This window comes from Amblyomma mixtum, chromosome 2, assembly GCF_055824585.1.
Source record: "Amblyomma mixtum isolate Tamu chromosome 2, ASM5582458v1, whole genome shotgun sequence".
Classification (NCBI taxonomy): Eukaryota; Metazoa; Arthropoda; class Arachnida; order Ixodida; family Ixodidae; genus Amblyomma; species Amblyomma mixtum.
In genome coordinates this window covers 274605092-274621744 of record NC_143013.1, presented here as the reverse complement: position 1 = coordinate 274621744, position 16653 = coordinate 274605092, and the positions used below count along the sequence as shown (strand labels likewise).

Below are 16653 nucleotides of genomic sequence, written 5' to 3'. Positions count from 1 at the left end.
TTGAAATCTATAAGATGAACATGATTTCGCATTTTTAAGTACCCCGGTCTTAAAATGTTCCCAGAATTCTGACTGTGTTTCAGTTTCGTATAGTAATAGCGGCTATCATGGTATTCGCTTGGAGTCACGCGGCCTGAGGTTGATGTTTTCATATTAGCACCACATGTATTCTGTGTGCCATAAGCTTCCCGCATAAAAGCAGTAGGCTGTCGAGAAACGCAGCGTAGGGGAACCATGGGAGCGTGGCCGTCCACATTGCCCGGCATGTTCCCCAGCCTCCTACGAGGCGCGGGGGCGCGTCTGAGCGCGCGACGTGAGCAGACGTGTGTGTTTCGGCTCCGCCGGTTTTCGGCTGGGGCCGCGAACCAACTCATCCTACCCCCGCAAACTGGCGTCTATTGATCCGGAACATCGAGCGGAACAACTGGATACCATATTCGTCCAGGTGCGCCCATTTTCTCCAAATTTACGGCCGATTTTCGAGCGACCGCGTCGGTAGCGTCGTTGAGCCTAACGACAACGCCGACGCTCGGCCGGTTGGACTCGGCCCTCCGAGTAAAAAATGGAGAACTCCGCGCTTCATTTACGCGCCTATGACCCTGAGGCGATGGCGTGGACCTCGGTCCCCACCGTCGGCGACCCAAATTTGACGGTTTCTCCCAAAATTCGGAGCCAAGCTTTGCTTCAAGCGGCTGCACGCCGCTCCCACGACAAGGCCCGGATGGCGGCGCTCGGCGCCGCCTCGGCCGCTGTCGCATCGGTCGGAAATATCAAAGCTCCCGCGAAGCGCGCCACGGGAGGCAAGGGCAAGGCGTTCACGAAGTGGAAGCCGCGTCAGATGCCCAAACCCGCTCCTGAAGACTACGTTGTAGTCATAAAGCCCAGAGAACATGTCTCCCTTCACGAGGCGCTCACGGAAACCGGCTACGGTACCGCTATTTCGGCGTACCTCGGGCCGGAACGGGCCAGAGCCATCTCCGTTCTGCCCTCGCGAGACCAAAACATCATCATCGTGCATACCCCAGACATCGAGGCGGCTGACCGGCTCATCGGGGACTTTGCAGTCAATACCGAGAAGGGATTGCTCAAGCTGCGGGGTTACCTGAGACAAGACGGCGGCAACACGTGTCACGGTGTGATCGTGGTCCGTAACACGGACACCACAGAAAGTCTTCAACAACGAGTGTGCTGGCGCACCGGCACCATCGTGCAAATCCGGAAATTCGGAACATCCAACAAGGCACGCATCACCTTCGAGGGTAAGGAGAAGCCCCGGTACGTGCACTATGACAACATGGTCGTGTCTGTGAAAAATTATTACAAAACTATCCCCGCCTGCAGCCAGTGTGGGGCCGTTGGGCATCGCGCGGATGCATGTCCGAACCTGCAGCCGGACATGTGTGGACTCTGCGGACTCCAAGCTCCGCAAGTGGAGGGGGTGCGGGCCCCTCACAACTGTGTGCCTCGGTGTTCTGTGTGCGGTGCCGCCCATGGCACCAACTCACGCGACTGTGTGGAAAAATTTCGCACACCAAAAATGGCTGCCCAAATGGGCAAGAAAAAGAAATCGGCGCCTAAGAAGAAAAGCCGCCATCTTGGGCCTCCAACATCCAACACCGACAAGCTGGCACCACCTCCCGGAGGTGCTGGAAAACGATCGTCGACCTGGGCAGACATCGTCAAAACCGGACACCTGGTGAGTGGTTCGGGCGGGGCTGCTTCTTCCTCCCCCCTTCTCACTCCCCTCCCTGAGGCGCGCAGCGCCGAGCAAAATCAAATAGCAGCACTCATGGCCCAAAACGAGATGCTGCTAAAGAAAATTAACGAATTGGAATCTAAAATGCACCAGCTACCTTCTCCCCCTTCTCCTCCCGCGGCTGAGATGGAGAGTGAGCTCGTGGCGCCGAAGGCGCCAACAAGCGCGGAGACCGCATTGCAAACCCATTTCGAGGCCCGCTTCGGGGCAATAGACGACCGATTCGCCGCCATAGAAAACCAAATCTCAATGGTGGTCAACGCCATCTCCAAATTGCAAGAGTCAATCCCCGCAATGATCTCCCAACAAACTGCGCATTCCTCGCGCCCCTCGCGCAGGCCCGGCGGTCCCTACAAGGACGTATCCGGACGCCTTCTCAAACCTCTGAGGTGCACCCCTGAGGTAGACGACGACGACAGCTGCTCGCTCTCCGGTGTGGAGGACGCTTCCCTCGCTGCGAGTGCTGGCTTCGGAGCAGCGCCACTGCAACCCGTCCTTAACCTAAATGACTATGGCGAGCAGCCCTAATATCAGGCGCTCCCCAAGAACCAATTCGGCCACCCCCGTCCAAATTGTTCAGTGGAACTGTCGGAGCTTCCGCTCCCGCGCAAAGCGGGCGGATCTCAGACTTTTCCTTTCAACCCTCAACTCGCTTCCGGCGGTGGTTGCCCTCCAGGAGCCAGGGAGCGGCGCAACCCTTACAAATTACATCACCTTTCAGCAGGACCCCTCTTCGTGCGTCTGTGTGCATAAAAATTATACAGCTAATCTAGTCGACTTGGAACTTCGCACTGAATACTCGTACGTGATGGTGACACTCCTTCCGCTCAAGAAACGCGATGCGCCACTCCACGTACTCAACATCTACTGTTCCCCCAGACTCAAAAATGTAACGTTCGCAGCACTCTTTAGCCGCGCTCTAAAGGCTGCGGGCAGGGACCCCCTTGTAATTGTGGGCGATTTCAATGCCCACAGTACGCTTTGGGGTTACGTGCGTGAGGAGAAGCGAGGACGCAAACTAGCGGAACTTGCGTCCACGCTGGGCCTGACTCTCCACACCGACCCTGCATATCCAACGCGGATGGGTAACTCCGTGACCCGGGATACGTGTCCGGACCTTACCTTTACCAAGAACATTACACACGCAGAGTGGGCCAACACGGAAGAAACCCTCGGTAGTGACCACTGCCTTATCAATACCACCGTAAGGATTAAACCATTGGCAAGACCCCATGCACAAGCCCGGCTCCCTGACTGGAATAAATTCCGACAAAGCTACGTCAATTCGGCATCTATCCACGAACAAGGATACCACGCATGGACGCAAGGATTGGTTACACACCTTCGTTCGACGGAAACTCTAATTAAACTCTCGGAGGCAACGCCGGAAGTGGACAACCACCTTCTGCACCTCTGGGAGGCGCGGCACAGCCTTGTCCGCAGATGGCGCCGCCAAAAACATAATAGAAAGCTTAAACTTCATATCGCCGAGCTCACTCAGCGAGCGGCAGAGTACGCGGCCCAACTCGCCGACTCGAACTGGGTGAACCGCTGTAACACGGCGGCCAGACAAATGTCTAGCCGGGGCACGTGGCGCCTCTTCCGCGCCCTGATTGACCCGACTCAAACTCGCGCCGAGACACAAAAACATCTCCAACGAGCTATTCATAGTTTCGACGGAAATACTTCAAAATTGGCGTGCAAACTTCGCGACCAATATCTTTGCACTCAGCAGGACCCCCGAGGGCCCGCGTACTCGTATGCAGGTTCAGAGAACGCGGAGCTGGATCAGCCGTTCCAGCTGCACGACCTGAAGGCGGCACTGGCTAAAATGAAACGAGGAACGGCACCGGGCCGGGACAAGATAACTGTGAAACTGCTTGCCAATCTTCCCGACTCCGCCTACGGAACCCTCCTCGCTTTCATCAACTCAATCTGGCTTCGTGAGGCAACCCTCCCGATAGAATGGAAAACCTCCCTGGTAACTTTCATTCCGAAAGCCGGCAAAGCCATAAACACAGACAACCTCCGCCCCATCTCCCTCACGTCTTGTGCGGGAAAGCTGATGGAGACAATGGTGCGGGACAGGTTGTCTGGGTTTCTGGAAAACCAAAATGCATTCGCAGACACCATGTTCGGTTTCCGCCCGCATCGGTCTGCGCAGGACGTTCTGCTTCAACTCGATCGAGAAATACTGAACCCTGTCGAATACCCCTTCAACGATAAGGCAGTACTCGCCCTAGACTTGAAGGGTGCTTTCGACAACGTCACACATGAAATTATCCTGCAACATCTCTCCCAGACCAACTGTGGACATAACACCTTTCAGTATATCAAGCAATTTCTCGCGGATCGACAATCTCTCATCCGAATTCAAGACGAAGAACACGGCCCTTATCAAATGGGAACGAGAGGAACACCACAGGGCGCGGTCCTCTCGCCGTTACTTTTCAATCTGGCCATGATGAAACTCCCGGCTCAGCTGGCGCAGGTCGAAGGCGTCCAGCATGCGCTGTATGCTGACGATATAACCATTTGGGCCAAACATGGATCGGTTGGAGACATTGAAGCCAACCTGCAAAAAGCTGCGGAGATCGTAGACGCCTACGCCCGCCGCTGTGGCCTTCAATGCTCCCCGTCCAAATCCGAATTTGTGCACATTCGCCCGTCGCCTAAGTGCACCACCAAAATTGAACTATCTCTGGCCAGTGGCCCGATCCCCGAAAACGATGAGATTAGAGTACTTGGTCTCTTTATCCACAAACATCGACGGGTTGATACAACACTAGCCAAACTGCGCAAGGTGGGGGACCAGGTTGGCCGGATGGTCCGCCGGGTTTCCAACAAACGCGGGGGGTTGCGGTGCAAAGACGCCTTGCGGCTGGCGCATGCTTTCGTGACCAGCCGAGTACTCTACTCGGCTCCTTACCTTCACCTGCGCAAGATTGACGAGAACGCCCTCGAGGTGATTCTCAGAAAGATGTACAAGCGTGCCCTCGATCTCCCGGTGAACACGTCTAACCAGCGCCTCATGGGCCTGGGGATGGTAAACACTTTCGCGGAGCTCCGGGAGGCACACTTGACCAATCAATACACAAGACTTTCAAAGACGCCGTCGGGACGCCGCCTATTAGCCCGACTACATATCCACCACCTAACACTAACGGAAGAGCGCGTACGCATCCCCGAAGTTTGGAGATACGCCCTACACGTGCGTCCTCTTCCGGCCAACATGACACGTGACGACCACAATGGCAGGCGCCTTGCGCGGACGGAGGCACTGACCCGCCACTATGGAAACAAACACGGAATCTTCTACGTGGACGCCTCCGGCCCTCACCATGGGGGGTGGTACACGGCCGGAGTCGTCCACCAAAACGTCGTGGTGAACGGCCTAACGTTCCGAGCTCAAGACATAACATATGCGGAGGAGGTCGCAATTGCGCTAGCCGCCGCAGACCAGGACTCGCGAGTCATCATTACCGACTCGAGAGGGGCCTGCAGAAATGTTCAACAGGGATACATTCCTTTCTTTGCGTATCGTATCCTTCAAAATAGCGACTACCTCGGGGCCCCCGCGTCTCGAACGATCGTATGGGCTCCTGCTCACATGGGCCTCAAAGGCAATGAAACGGCAGATGCCGCCGCCCGCGCGCTCACTCTCCGGGCAACGCCTTCAGACCCTTGCGAAACGGATCCTGAACCCAATCCGGCCATCACTTTTCGGCAAATTACTGAATTATACCAATCCGGCCATGCAATTTATCCTAAGCCCTATAGGGGCCTTACAAAGACGGAGGAACGCACACTACTCCGTCTTTACACGAAAACACTGCTGTGCCCGGCAGTTTTAAAACACTTTGATCCTGCATGTACAGGAGAGTGTCCGTACTGTGCGGAAAAGTCTTCGGACATCTTCCACATGGTATGGGCATGTCAGTCAACCCCGAACCTCGCCCCAAAACCCAACCCCACCCGGGAGGACTGGGAGGCAGCCCTGCTCGGCTGCTCCGACCTGGTGAGCCAGAAGGCCCTGGTCGAGCGCGCCCGAGCCGCAGCGGTCGCCAATGGGCTCCTGTACTGAGGAGCGCACCTAGTGCTTGTGAAAGGTGGCCCTTTCCGGGATACCTCAAACTCCCTCCCTATTATGTACCAATAATAAAGTTTTTCAGTCAGTCAGTCCTACGAGGCGCTCAGTGCGGCGACGAGGCAGGGTTGTTCACGGCAGGTACATGCGTTGTTTACAACGGTGCGAGTCCGCAGGTGGACGTGGCGCATGAGGACACGCCAAGAAGGAGCGCCCCGGAGATATCTCCCGTGGTATTCAACGCCGAGTCCTCCAGACATGTGCCGTTCATCTAGTTTAGATAAACAACGCATCCACACTGCTAGTGAAACGTTCCGGGCATGCATAGCCGGTCGGACATGGTGCATAGTTCGACGGCGGCTGAGCGTCCGCGAGACCGAGACACTCGATCCGAGCGAGCGGAACGATACTGCGAGCCCTTGCAGGCATGGAGATTTTGAGTGTCTTATGTGTACTCCTGCTTTTCCTGACTCTCTTTTTCTTCTCTCTTTCAAATTGCTACGCAGCCTCACACGTGTGTTCAGGCACGGAGACGCATTCCGCGAGGCCCGGCAGCGTACGTAATGCCCAGCTGGACGTGTGCTATCTGGTTTCGTTCCAACTCGCAACGCTGCCGTCGGCCGCTCAAGCTGTCTTGCAAAGGATTACCATTCCTGACCCCCTATTCATTCCTCATCCCACCAGTACATCCTGGGAGGAGCGGTTGACCGGCCCCACGGCTACTGGCCAGCAATGGCTGGTGGAACATATGCAGTGGCTGTGGCAGCGACCTGTGGGGCCCCGGACTTCGGTTACCACTAGGAAGGGATATGCTTGTTTTGCCGTCAATAAATACGCTTAAATACTACAGCCTGCGCTCGTCTAAGCACTGGATCGGCCGTGTCGCGGTGAAATTTGGACGCGTATACGCTCAGTCGACCTCATATAGACGAGGTGAGCTTTGATATTGGGGGGGGGGGGGGGGGGGGGGGGTCAGCGGCATGGCCAAGCCCCCCTTCTTGAACCCGCCGCGTTTTCCCAAATAACAGTCGAGACTTTTTATAATAAACTATTGGCACTGAGAAAAATACGGACACAAAAGAAGATAAAAAGGGAACAGCACATACATACCGCGCAATAAAAGTTGAATAGGGGCAATCAGTGCTTTAAGGGATCGATACATGCGCTCGGTGTCATTACTACCATTCGCCCTTTTGTTTGTTTTCTCAGCGCCCCGCTGCTGCAGTCTCCCCGATACCCTCCGGAGTCGGCGAGAAGCGCTCAAGGCGAAGCACACACGCCTTTGACCGGCCCAGGCCACGACGTAGTGAGAGGGTAGGGGGTTGGTTCGCCCGATCCTCCCGAAGCCCCGACGCGGCCGCGCGCAAAGGCGCAGGTGGCCGAGTCGCGTGGTTTGTTTCACGTCCGCCAGGGCTGCTTCACGACCATGTTCACGACTGATGTGCAGAGGGGTGAGATTTGTTGCACCAACGGAGCCGCCGCACGACGACAGCCCCCTCGTCTTAATGGCCAGAAGTGGCGCAACCTTGAAACGAACGTCTCATTCGGAAGATCGGCAGCTCTCTTGAAGAGTAGCCATTGACAGACTGTGACGTTCCCGCCTGTCGGGGGTCAGTCACAATGCAACACAGTTGTTTGTTGCCATCTACGGGTTCTGCTGAAGCGAGGAGAAATGAGCCAACACACAACGCCTCCGAGACAACCTAATTTATTTACACTCTGCCTGAAGGTGAAACTGGGAGTTCCGCTCACCGCTGTCTTGTACTAGGCGTCGGTGCTGTCCGGCCAACAGGTGCCTCGCTGCTTGGCTGCTCTGACGGGGGTGGCGCTCAGCCTGGTGACGGTCCCCCGTTTCGGTGATTATGACGGGTGATGGCGTCAGGCTTCTTGGGCGTCTCGGCTGGCGGTACTCTGACGGGTTGTGGCGTCCGGCTTCTTGGGCGTCTCGGCTGGCGGTCCTCTGACGGGTTGTGGCGTCCGGCTTCTTGAGCGTCTCGGCTGGCGGTCAGTTTGCAACGGATGCCCTCGGGTCCGGCCTCACCGACTACAGACCAGCGCGATCTGCTTCCGTCCACCTCGCCCGTCTCTGCCCGTTCTCTCGTTCTGTCCTTTGTCCCTTCTGTCCCCAACGCGTCTCTCTGAGGACTCTCTTTCTTTTTTCTTCGGTGTCCTCCTCGCCTCCTCTGCTGGGAGCCCTCTTGGTGCTAACTTGCCGGCCTCCCTCGCCACCTCGAGCCATTAGTAAGGCCGTTGCGTTTCAAGACACTGCTGGCCTGTGGGCCCGCGAACTCCGGGAAACTCTCTTTGCCGCGAGCGTCCCGGCCTACCCTCTGCGCCGCAGGGTGCCGGCCTCTTCGCGAACGCGGGTCTCATGTTCAGCCGAAGACGCACTCCTCTCGAAGTTGACATATTTATGAGGGTCACGGCTGTCCTCTCTCCTCTCGCATCAGAACCCGGGGTGGTCTCTTCCAAGAACCGCGGCTTGGACACGCGACCACGGCATTCGAAAACTTGGCCGTCAACGGACAAAGAGATTCCTCCTCTAGCAGCGGAAGAGAGCAGCTGCTCGGGGAGCCAGTCTGTACTTTCCAAGGAACTGGGGCCCTCTTTTCTTTTTGGTTAACTTCCCTTAATAAAGACCCAAATCCTAGCCTTCTCCGAGTCCACAGACCGTCCCTCGCAACAAGGCCGTCTGCAGGCGTGCATGCGCGCACACACAAACGCACAAACGTGCCTGTCTCTGTGCCAAAGGGGGGGGGGGGGGGAGTTGGGGACGCGCTGCAAAACGGGCCGCAGGGATGCGTGTGGTCGCGCTGGGCTCCCCGCGCGGCCTCTCCTCCTTAGCCCTCTGGCTATTTCGCACGTCTCTGTGTTGCGCCCGCTGCATTCCACACAACCGCCTGCGCTGACGGGACAGGGCGATAATTTTGAGCCAGACACAGTGTCTCTGGTGTTAGTCGATGGAGGGTTCTTTTGGGCCATGCCTAGGCCTCCCGTACGCAGTCCTTCACAACCCCCTCTTCTTATAAAGAAATTTTCTATGAAAATTTTGTGGTCACCGCACTTTCACAACCAACAGTACGTCGCAAAGTTCGCAACTCAATCTTATGGCAGCAGTAATATTTCGAGCACGACAAAGCTGCCAAACATCGTCGTCGCGCACAAGCACTGGTTTCACAACACGGCACAATGTGGGCGGACCCTCAGTCCCCCCAGGCAGAGGAGTAAATTTCACACGGCGGACAATTCCGCCTTCTAAGTAAAACACGCAACCGCAGAAAAGTCATGAGTACAGGTAAAAGTAGACGATTTTCCCCATTCTCTCTCGTCTTTTTCCTTAAGTCCAGGCTATTAGCATACAAAACAAATGATCGCAGCAGCTCGTAGGATCATCCTAGATTCCGAAATGTATTACAAAGGTTATATGTGATTATGGAGGGTATATACGCGGCCCGCGGCTTCTTAGAGCGTAGTTATGTGTTGGCAGGGGTATCCCCGAAGCGCGAGTCTCATCTTGATTGGCGAGCTCTAACAATACCTCCGGTGGGACGCTCTGCAGGCCATTTTCGGGGACATCGGTCGGGGGAGACCCAGAGCTCTCCGTCAGGCGTGGTCGCGCCGAACTTCCTAGAGTGCAGGAGAAGGCCTCGGCACCTCCGGCATGACGTAGCCTATTAACATGGACTATCTTTTCTTGTGCAGACTGCGTGTGGCGGATGCGAACGGTCACGTTAGACAGGCCCTCCACTATTCGATACGGGCCGACCCACTGTGGCGACAGCTTTCTCGCAAGTCCCTTTGATGGGACCTCAGCGTGCAGATACACTCTATCGTCTACCTTGAAATCTGCCTCCTTGCTAGCATTTTCTAGACGCCTTACTCGTGACTCTGCGGCCGACCGGAGGGCCTCTCTTGCCGTCTTGTGCGCGTCACTCAGCCTTTGCGCAAGCTCAGCCTGGTAGTTGTCTAAGGTGCCATAGTGGCCTTTCGGTTCTTCATATGCTGCCCCGGGGAGCACTGGTTGCCTCCCGTAAAGTAGAAAGAAGGGGCTTTCCTGAGTTCCTTCGTGGACGGCAGAATTGTACGCTGACGTAGCGAACGGCAGCCAAAGATCCCAATCGCGCTGATCTTTGTGTACATAATGCGAAAGGATCTTAATCAGCGTTTGGTTCAACCTCTCCACGGCCCCATTGCATTCAGGGTGGTAGGCTGTTGTCTGGAGCTTTTTGACACCCAGCAAGCGGTAAACACTCTGCATCAGCTTTCCGGTGAAATTAGCTCCTTGGTCGGTGAGTAGCTGTGAAGGAACTCCGTGACGCAATACAACCCCTTCGACAAATGCCCTCGCAACAGTCTCAGCCTTTTGGTTTTCCAGAGCGAACGTTTCGGCATACCGCGTCAGGTGATCCACAAACACGAGAATGTAGCGCTTGCCGGACGTCGTACTCGGCAAAGGCCCTACGATATCCATGGCAGTCCTTTCGAACGGTCCGTTTACGTCCTGGAAAACCTGCAGTGGAGCGGGCTTCCTTCCTTTCGGGGTTTTTCGAAGCATGCAGGATTCGCAGTTCCTACAGTACTGAGCGATGTCCTTCCTCATGCCAGGCCAGAAGTACCCTTTGCTGACCCTCTGACGGGTTTTTCGGAAACCTAGGTGGCCCGCGCTCGGTATGTCGTGATGCAGCCGCAGAATTTCCCCTCTCATAGACGATGGAACAACGCTCCGACCCGGGTCATGCTCCTTCTCCCTGAAGTTTAGAATACCTTGCCGATCCAAAAAATATCGGCCAGCTTCCTTTCCCCCCGCGTTCTCACACTTGTTTACAATTTTCCTAATTGATGGGTCCCTCCTCTGCTCGTCGTGTAGATGGGACCACTCCACAGAGGGCAAAAACTGGGTTACTCGGGTTACGGCAGAGCGACTGAGCGCATCAGCGTTCTGATTTGTCTTCCCCGGGCGATGAAGGACCTCAAAACTATATTCCTGTATCGCCGGCCTATCGCGCGCCCAGTTATCAATCGGGATATAAGCTCCGCCTACCCGAATCATGCCCTGGCTGAACAACATGTCTATCCGTTGGTCTCTTAATATGTCTTGTCCGATGATGCCGGCTACAGGAAGCATGACACTGTCGTCGCACACGAAAAATTTACTAATGAACGTGTGTCTGCCAAGTGCCAAAGGTATACGATAGACTCCGAACGTGCCTATGCGGTCTCCAGTGATGCCGATAAGAGTTATCTGGCTCTCGCACCTTTCGAACACATTCTCCCAGTTCGAGTCTATACCTGTCAGTGCGCTGCGCTTTAATAGGCTGACCTTGGAACCTGTGTCCACGAGATACTTCACGGGTCTGCCTGCTACCTTGCACTCGATTATCGGGCTCGTCTCCCGGCATAGGTTCACTACTGCCTCGCACTGCCCCCGTTCGTCCCGGTTGACGACGGAGGCCGTACTCAGTTTCCCTGCACCTTTGCTATGGTCTGGTCCTCGTCGCGACGGTTATTAAAGTGGGTTCCTGACCCTGGCCTGGACCAGCGGGGCGTCTGACGCGCCCGACAGAAGCGAGCGAAATGCCCCGGCCTGCCGCAAGAAAAGCAAACGCCCAAGTTACCGCGCTGGCGGGGCTCCCCATTCGGTTCAGTCTGGTTGCGCACTCGGAGGCTTTCCTCTAGGAGTCTCTCCAAGCGTTCCAAGCGCATTCCGAGTCCGTCCTTCTCCTCCAAGTTTTCAAGCTGCCTGACAGTCACAGCGCGTGTACGCAAAGTCTTCTCAATTTCCTCCTCCCTGGCTGCCACTTCCACAGCGTCGGAAAAGGTTTTGGGGTCCCGCGACAAAGCAAACCGCCGGACTGGGTCACGAAGACCATTAAGAAATTGGGAAAGAAGCTGCTCATTTAGTATCTCATTCCTTACACTTTTCTTCGACGTGTCCTCGCCATCAATGTCCCTCAAGGTCTCCGCCCCGAGTCTCTTCAAACGGCTCGCGAAAGAGCGTGCATCCTCACTAACGTTTTGGCGCGCATTTAAGAATTTTTCAACTTTTGTGCTCGCCGGTTCGTTGTCGAAACGCTTTAATGCGAGCGCTTTGAAAGATTTGTATGTGGCAGCGCTAGCCACTTCTTCATCCCTCCAGGCGAAATCCTGAGCCGCCGCGACCATTTTGCACCGTGCCATCCCAATCGTTTGTTTTTCCTGCCATCCTCCCATGTTGGCCACCTGTTCTAAAATTTGCAGGAAGTCCCTGATTTTGGGACCCGTGTCGTCCCCCGTGAACGTCGGAATCATACCGCCCAACATTAGCGCACTAGCTCCCAACGTTCCGTCGTGAGAATTCTGCGATTGCGGTAGCGACATGTTGGCCCCTTTCTCCTCCGGTACGAGGGTTAATGGTCTCGCACCACAACTTCAGCAAACATCCCACCGCTGCCACCACTTGTGACGTTCCCGCCTGTCGGGGGTCAGTCACAATGCAACACAGTTGTTTGTTGCCATCTACGGGTTCTGCTGAAGCGAGGAGAAATGAGCCAACACACAACGCCTCCGAGACAACCTAATTTATTTACACTCTGCCTGAAGGTGAAACTGGGAGTTCCGCTCACCGCTGTCTTGTACTAGGCGTCGGTGCTGTCCGGCCAACAGGTGCCTCGCTGCTTGGCTGCTCTGACGGGGGTGGCGCTCAGCCTGGTGACGGTCCCCCGTTTCGGTGATTATGACGGGTGATGGCGTCAGGCTTCTTGGGCGTCTCGGCTGGCGGTACTCTGACGGGTTGTGGCGTCCGGCTTCTTGGGCGTCTCGGCTGGCGGTCCTCTGACGGGTTGTGGCGTCCGGCTTCTTGAGCGTCTCGGCTGGCGGTCAGTTTGCAACGGATGCCCTCGGGTCCGGCCTCACCGACTACAGACCAGCGCGATCTGCTTCCGTCCACCTCGCCCGTCTCTGCCCGTTCTCTCGTTCTGTCCTTTGTCCCTTCTGTCCCCAACGCGTCTCTCTGAGGACTCTCTTTCTTTTTTCTTCGGTGTCCTCCTCGCCTCCTCTGCTGGGAGCCCTCTTGGTGCTAACTTGCCGGCCTCCCTCGCCACCTCGAGCCATTAGTAAAGCCGTTGCGTTTCAAGACACTGCTGGCCTGTGGGCCCGCGAACTCCGGGAAACTCTCTTTGCCGCGAGCGTCCCGGCCTACCCTCTGCGCCGCAGGGTGCCGGCCTCTTCGCGAACGCGGGTCTCATGTTCAGCCGAAGACGCACTCCTCTCGAAGTTGACATATTTATGAGGGTCACGGCTGTCCTCTCTCCTCTCGCATCAGAACCCGGGGTGGTCTCTTCCAAGAACCGCGGCTTGGACACGCGACCACGGCATTCGAAAACTTGGCCGTCAACGGACAAAGAGATTCCTCCTCTAGCAGCGGAAGAGAGCAGCTGCTCGGGGAGCCAGTCTGTACTTTCCAAGGAACTGGGGCCCTCTTTTCTTTTTGGTTAACTTCCCTTAATAAAGACCCAAATCCTAGCCTTCTCCGAGTCCACAGACCGTCCCTCGCAACAAGGCCGTCTGCAGGCGTGCATGCGCGCACACACAAACGCACAAACGTGCCTGTCTCTGTGCCAAAGGGGGGGGGGGGGGGGAGTTGGGGACGCGCTGCAAAACGGGCCGCAGGGATGCGTGTGGTCGCGCTGGGCTCCCCGCGCGGCCTCTCCTCCTTAGCCCTCTGGCTATTTCGCACGTCTCTGTGTTGCGCCCGCTGCATTCCACACAACCGCCTGCGCTGACGGGACAGGGCGATAATTTTGAGCCAGACACAGTGTCTCTGGTGTTAGTCGATGGAGGGTTCTTTTGGGCCATGCCTAGGCCTCCCGTACGCAGTCCTTCACAAGACAAAACGTGTTCAGATGCTCGATCTTGACGGGGACCAATAAAAATGACGAATTATCGGCGGCGGTGCGGCTAGCTGAGGCTCTTTAACGGCTTCGAAGCCCGCAAACACTGAACTTCAACGGTTCTCGGCAAACGGGCTTGCATAGCGAAACTTGTCAGACAGAAATTGACGGATGCAACCCCTTTTTCGAAGGCAGTAACGGCCTGTTTGAGTTATAGCAATGACCGGATTTCAGTAGACGCTAGCTATGTCAACAGACCTCGGGAAGCCGAGTCGCACGGGAACGCGGTTCACAACTTGCATTTGTTGTGACGGCCCGTTTGAGTATGATAACAGCCCAATAACAGCCCGATAACAGGCCGGAAGACACCAAGGTCGAGGCTCTTCACGGAAACCGATGCACCTGCTGACATGATTGTGTGCTTGTATTTGTTTTTCTCTTTTCTTTTCGAGGAAAATAGCTTCTGTAATACCGGTTGGTTTGTTGGTTTATTGGGGTTTAACGTCCTAAAGCGACTGAGGCTATGAGAGACGCCGTAGTGAAGGGCTCCGGAAATTTCGACCACCTGGGGTTCTTTAACGTGGCTTCTATAATACTGTCAAAGCTGTCGGGTGTGGCAGGCAACCCAGTGGGCCAATCGTATTGGGGTCCCTTCGAGGAATGCCGTATTTTTGGCGTGAGTTTGATATTCATTTTGCACTGTGTACTTCGGGTAGAGGGTGATGTACCTTACTGAAATTTGAGGGCGGGCCCCGCTGTTGACGAAAAAATGATATAAGGAGTTTACCGCGATTGGTTGCCACCGAATGTAGGCCGGGCCCTCAGGGCTTCAAAGCCGGGCCCCGGAGCTTTGGGAAGTGTTCCGGGCTAAGGCCTCGTAGTCTATTCCGAGGGGGTTTCCCTGCTGTCAGTCAGGTACATGGCCGCCTAAAGTGTCTCAAATGCTCAAACTTGTAATTATGTAAGTTTATGTAAATAAACCTCGAAGTCATACTTCATGCGCTAAGTATGACTTGGAGTACTATGCGCGAAGAAAGCCTGCGCCAGTTATGCCGTACAAGCAAATGGCGCGATGACGATGAAGTGGGGAGGCGGTGCCGCTTCGGTGGCTACACGACGGCTGTTGAGACGCCATATTTTTGGTGCCATCTCTATGCTTCAACAAAGACGGTCGCCGCCGGAATTTCGTCTAATGGGGCTAATAAGGTTTTCGGCTTAAAAATTAGGTTTGCAATTATCGCATGCCTTGCAGTGGTCCGGCACATCATCTCTTGCGTTATCCTCCAACGAGCGCTAGAGCTCGCGCGCTCTTCTATTAACAAGTTCGACCAATGTAGACACACGCACACGGGTATCTCGTATAGTACGTCAGACTGACAGGCCGTAAACCACGTCTCGTTCTTCGTAGCGCATTTCAGGGTTTGCCTTGTAATTGTAAAGCAAACCTTCGCAAGACTGCATGGTGCCGAAAAGACGACGTGCATACGGTAACGGCCACCGACTGTCGTTCGGTTGTGCTCCAGGTTACGCGATGACGAGACAGCTGCAATACGCTTCCTGCCCATTTTCTTGCACGGAACTTCCTTTTTGCAAAGATGTTTCGGTTTTTGAAGCAACGATTCGCACACGGCAATTATCAAGAGAGCGAGCACTGCTGAACGGCATGAGGTGCTTTCTTTAGATCTAGGGCTGCGCTCACCACACATGCTCAGTACCGAAAAAACAAAACAAAACGAACTGAACGCCAAGGAACTGACTTTTGCCTCCTTGAATTCCAATGGAGAAGGTGAGAACTTGAGAAATACTTCTAGATATGTTCAGAATACTAGCGAACACTTAGTCAAACGTTAAAAGCGGTGGTTCCCTTAAAAAATAACCAAATAATCCTCAAAAAAACTTATTTCTCTCAGGACTGTGAGTTAGAGTCAAACGGGGCATTTCTATGGCATGCTTTCAAGCCACCGTTTCGAAATTATGCGAACACTGTGCGCAAGTTGGCTTTGATAACAAATTGAAGCGTTTGTTATTCCTGCCTTTTGATAACTGCCGTGTGCGAATCTTTGCAAAAAATGCTGAAGTGCGCTCGCAACAAGGAAGTGCTAAGGAAGCAAACAGAAAAGAAAAAAAAAATTGAATGAAACACTTAAGCTCCGCCCTAAGGGTATGACGCGATAGCGCAATGCGTTAGTTTCCATATATTCAGAAGTTCATCCTCTACTTTACATTAATAGATCCCTGGTAGTCCTCGTACCCCTCCTGGCGCAGTGGTGCAGCGGTTAAGCGATGCGCCACTGCCCTGCGACGGCAGGTGCTCCGAGCGGTGGACCTTGTGTAGTTCAGGTTGCTCTTCCCGAGCGGCAAATCATTAACTCCCACCTGCCATGGTGAGCAGTTTGCTCACTATCCGGTGGGCAGATTGTGATGACGTCACGATGTCACGTGACATAGGTGGCCCACCTGCGTCCTAGGTTGCTCCCTGGGGCCCACCTGCCAGAGCTATGCCTGTGATTTCTCGTTCACAACGCCGCCAACGCCGACGCCGGATTTTCATAAGAACAGGGCCTTTAACGCTATTGCACTAAAACAAGCGGCCTATTGTAGCCTTCCTATACACGCGTAAGCTTGGTGATCGTTACGCTGTGAATGCCATCTTTTCGGCGACGTGCAAAATTTCGAACATTTACTTAATGATGACGAGGCAACCCCGAAAATTTGGATGGTAAATTACTTGTCCTCTCACGCACAATTGTTAATTACTCCATGCTTTTATGGAGTATTTCAGTTACTCCTCTATACGAAGTATTTTGGAGCACAAGGGAGTAAAAGTTTTGCTACCCACAGAAACGGAACACAAACTTGGCACTGTGTTTATGCATCCTCATTGGGGCTCATTTTTTCGTTTACAATATACAGACATCTTTAATAATGAAGTGGTTATAGTA

At 54.7% G+C, this 16653-nt stretch overlaps 1 protein-coding gene across 1 annotated transcript; it reads left to right on the top strand.

Annotated features, from left to right (window-relative positions):
• Nucleotides 1–289: 289 nt before the first annotated feature.
• Nucleotides 290–2396, top strand: LOC149364051 (uncharacterized). Its single transcript, XM_089574039.1, has one exon. The coding sequence runs from the start codon at nt 563–565 to the stop codon at nt 2282–2284; it is 1722 nt and encodes a 573-aa protein (XP_089430165.1). The 5' UTR covers nt 290–562; the 3' UTR covers nt 2285–2396.
• Nucleotides 2397–16653: the final 14257 nt, after the last annotated feature.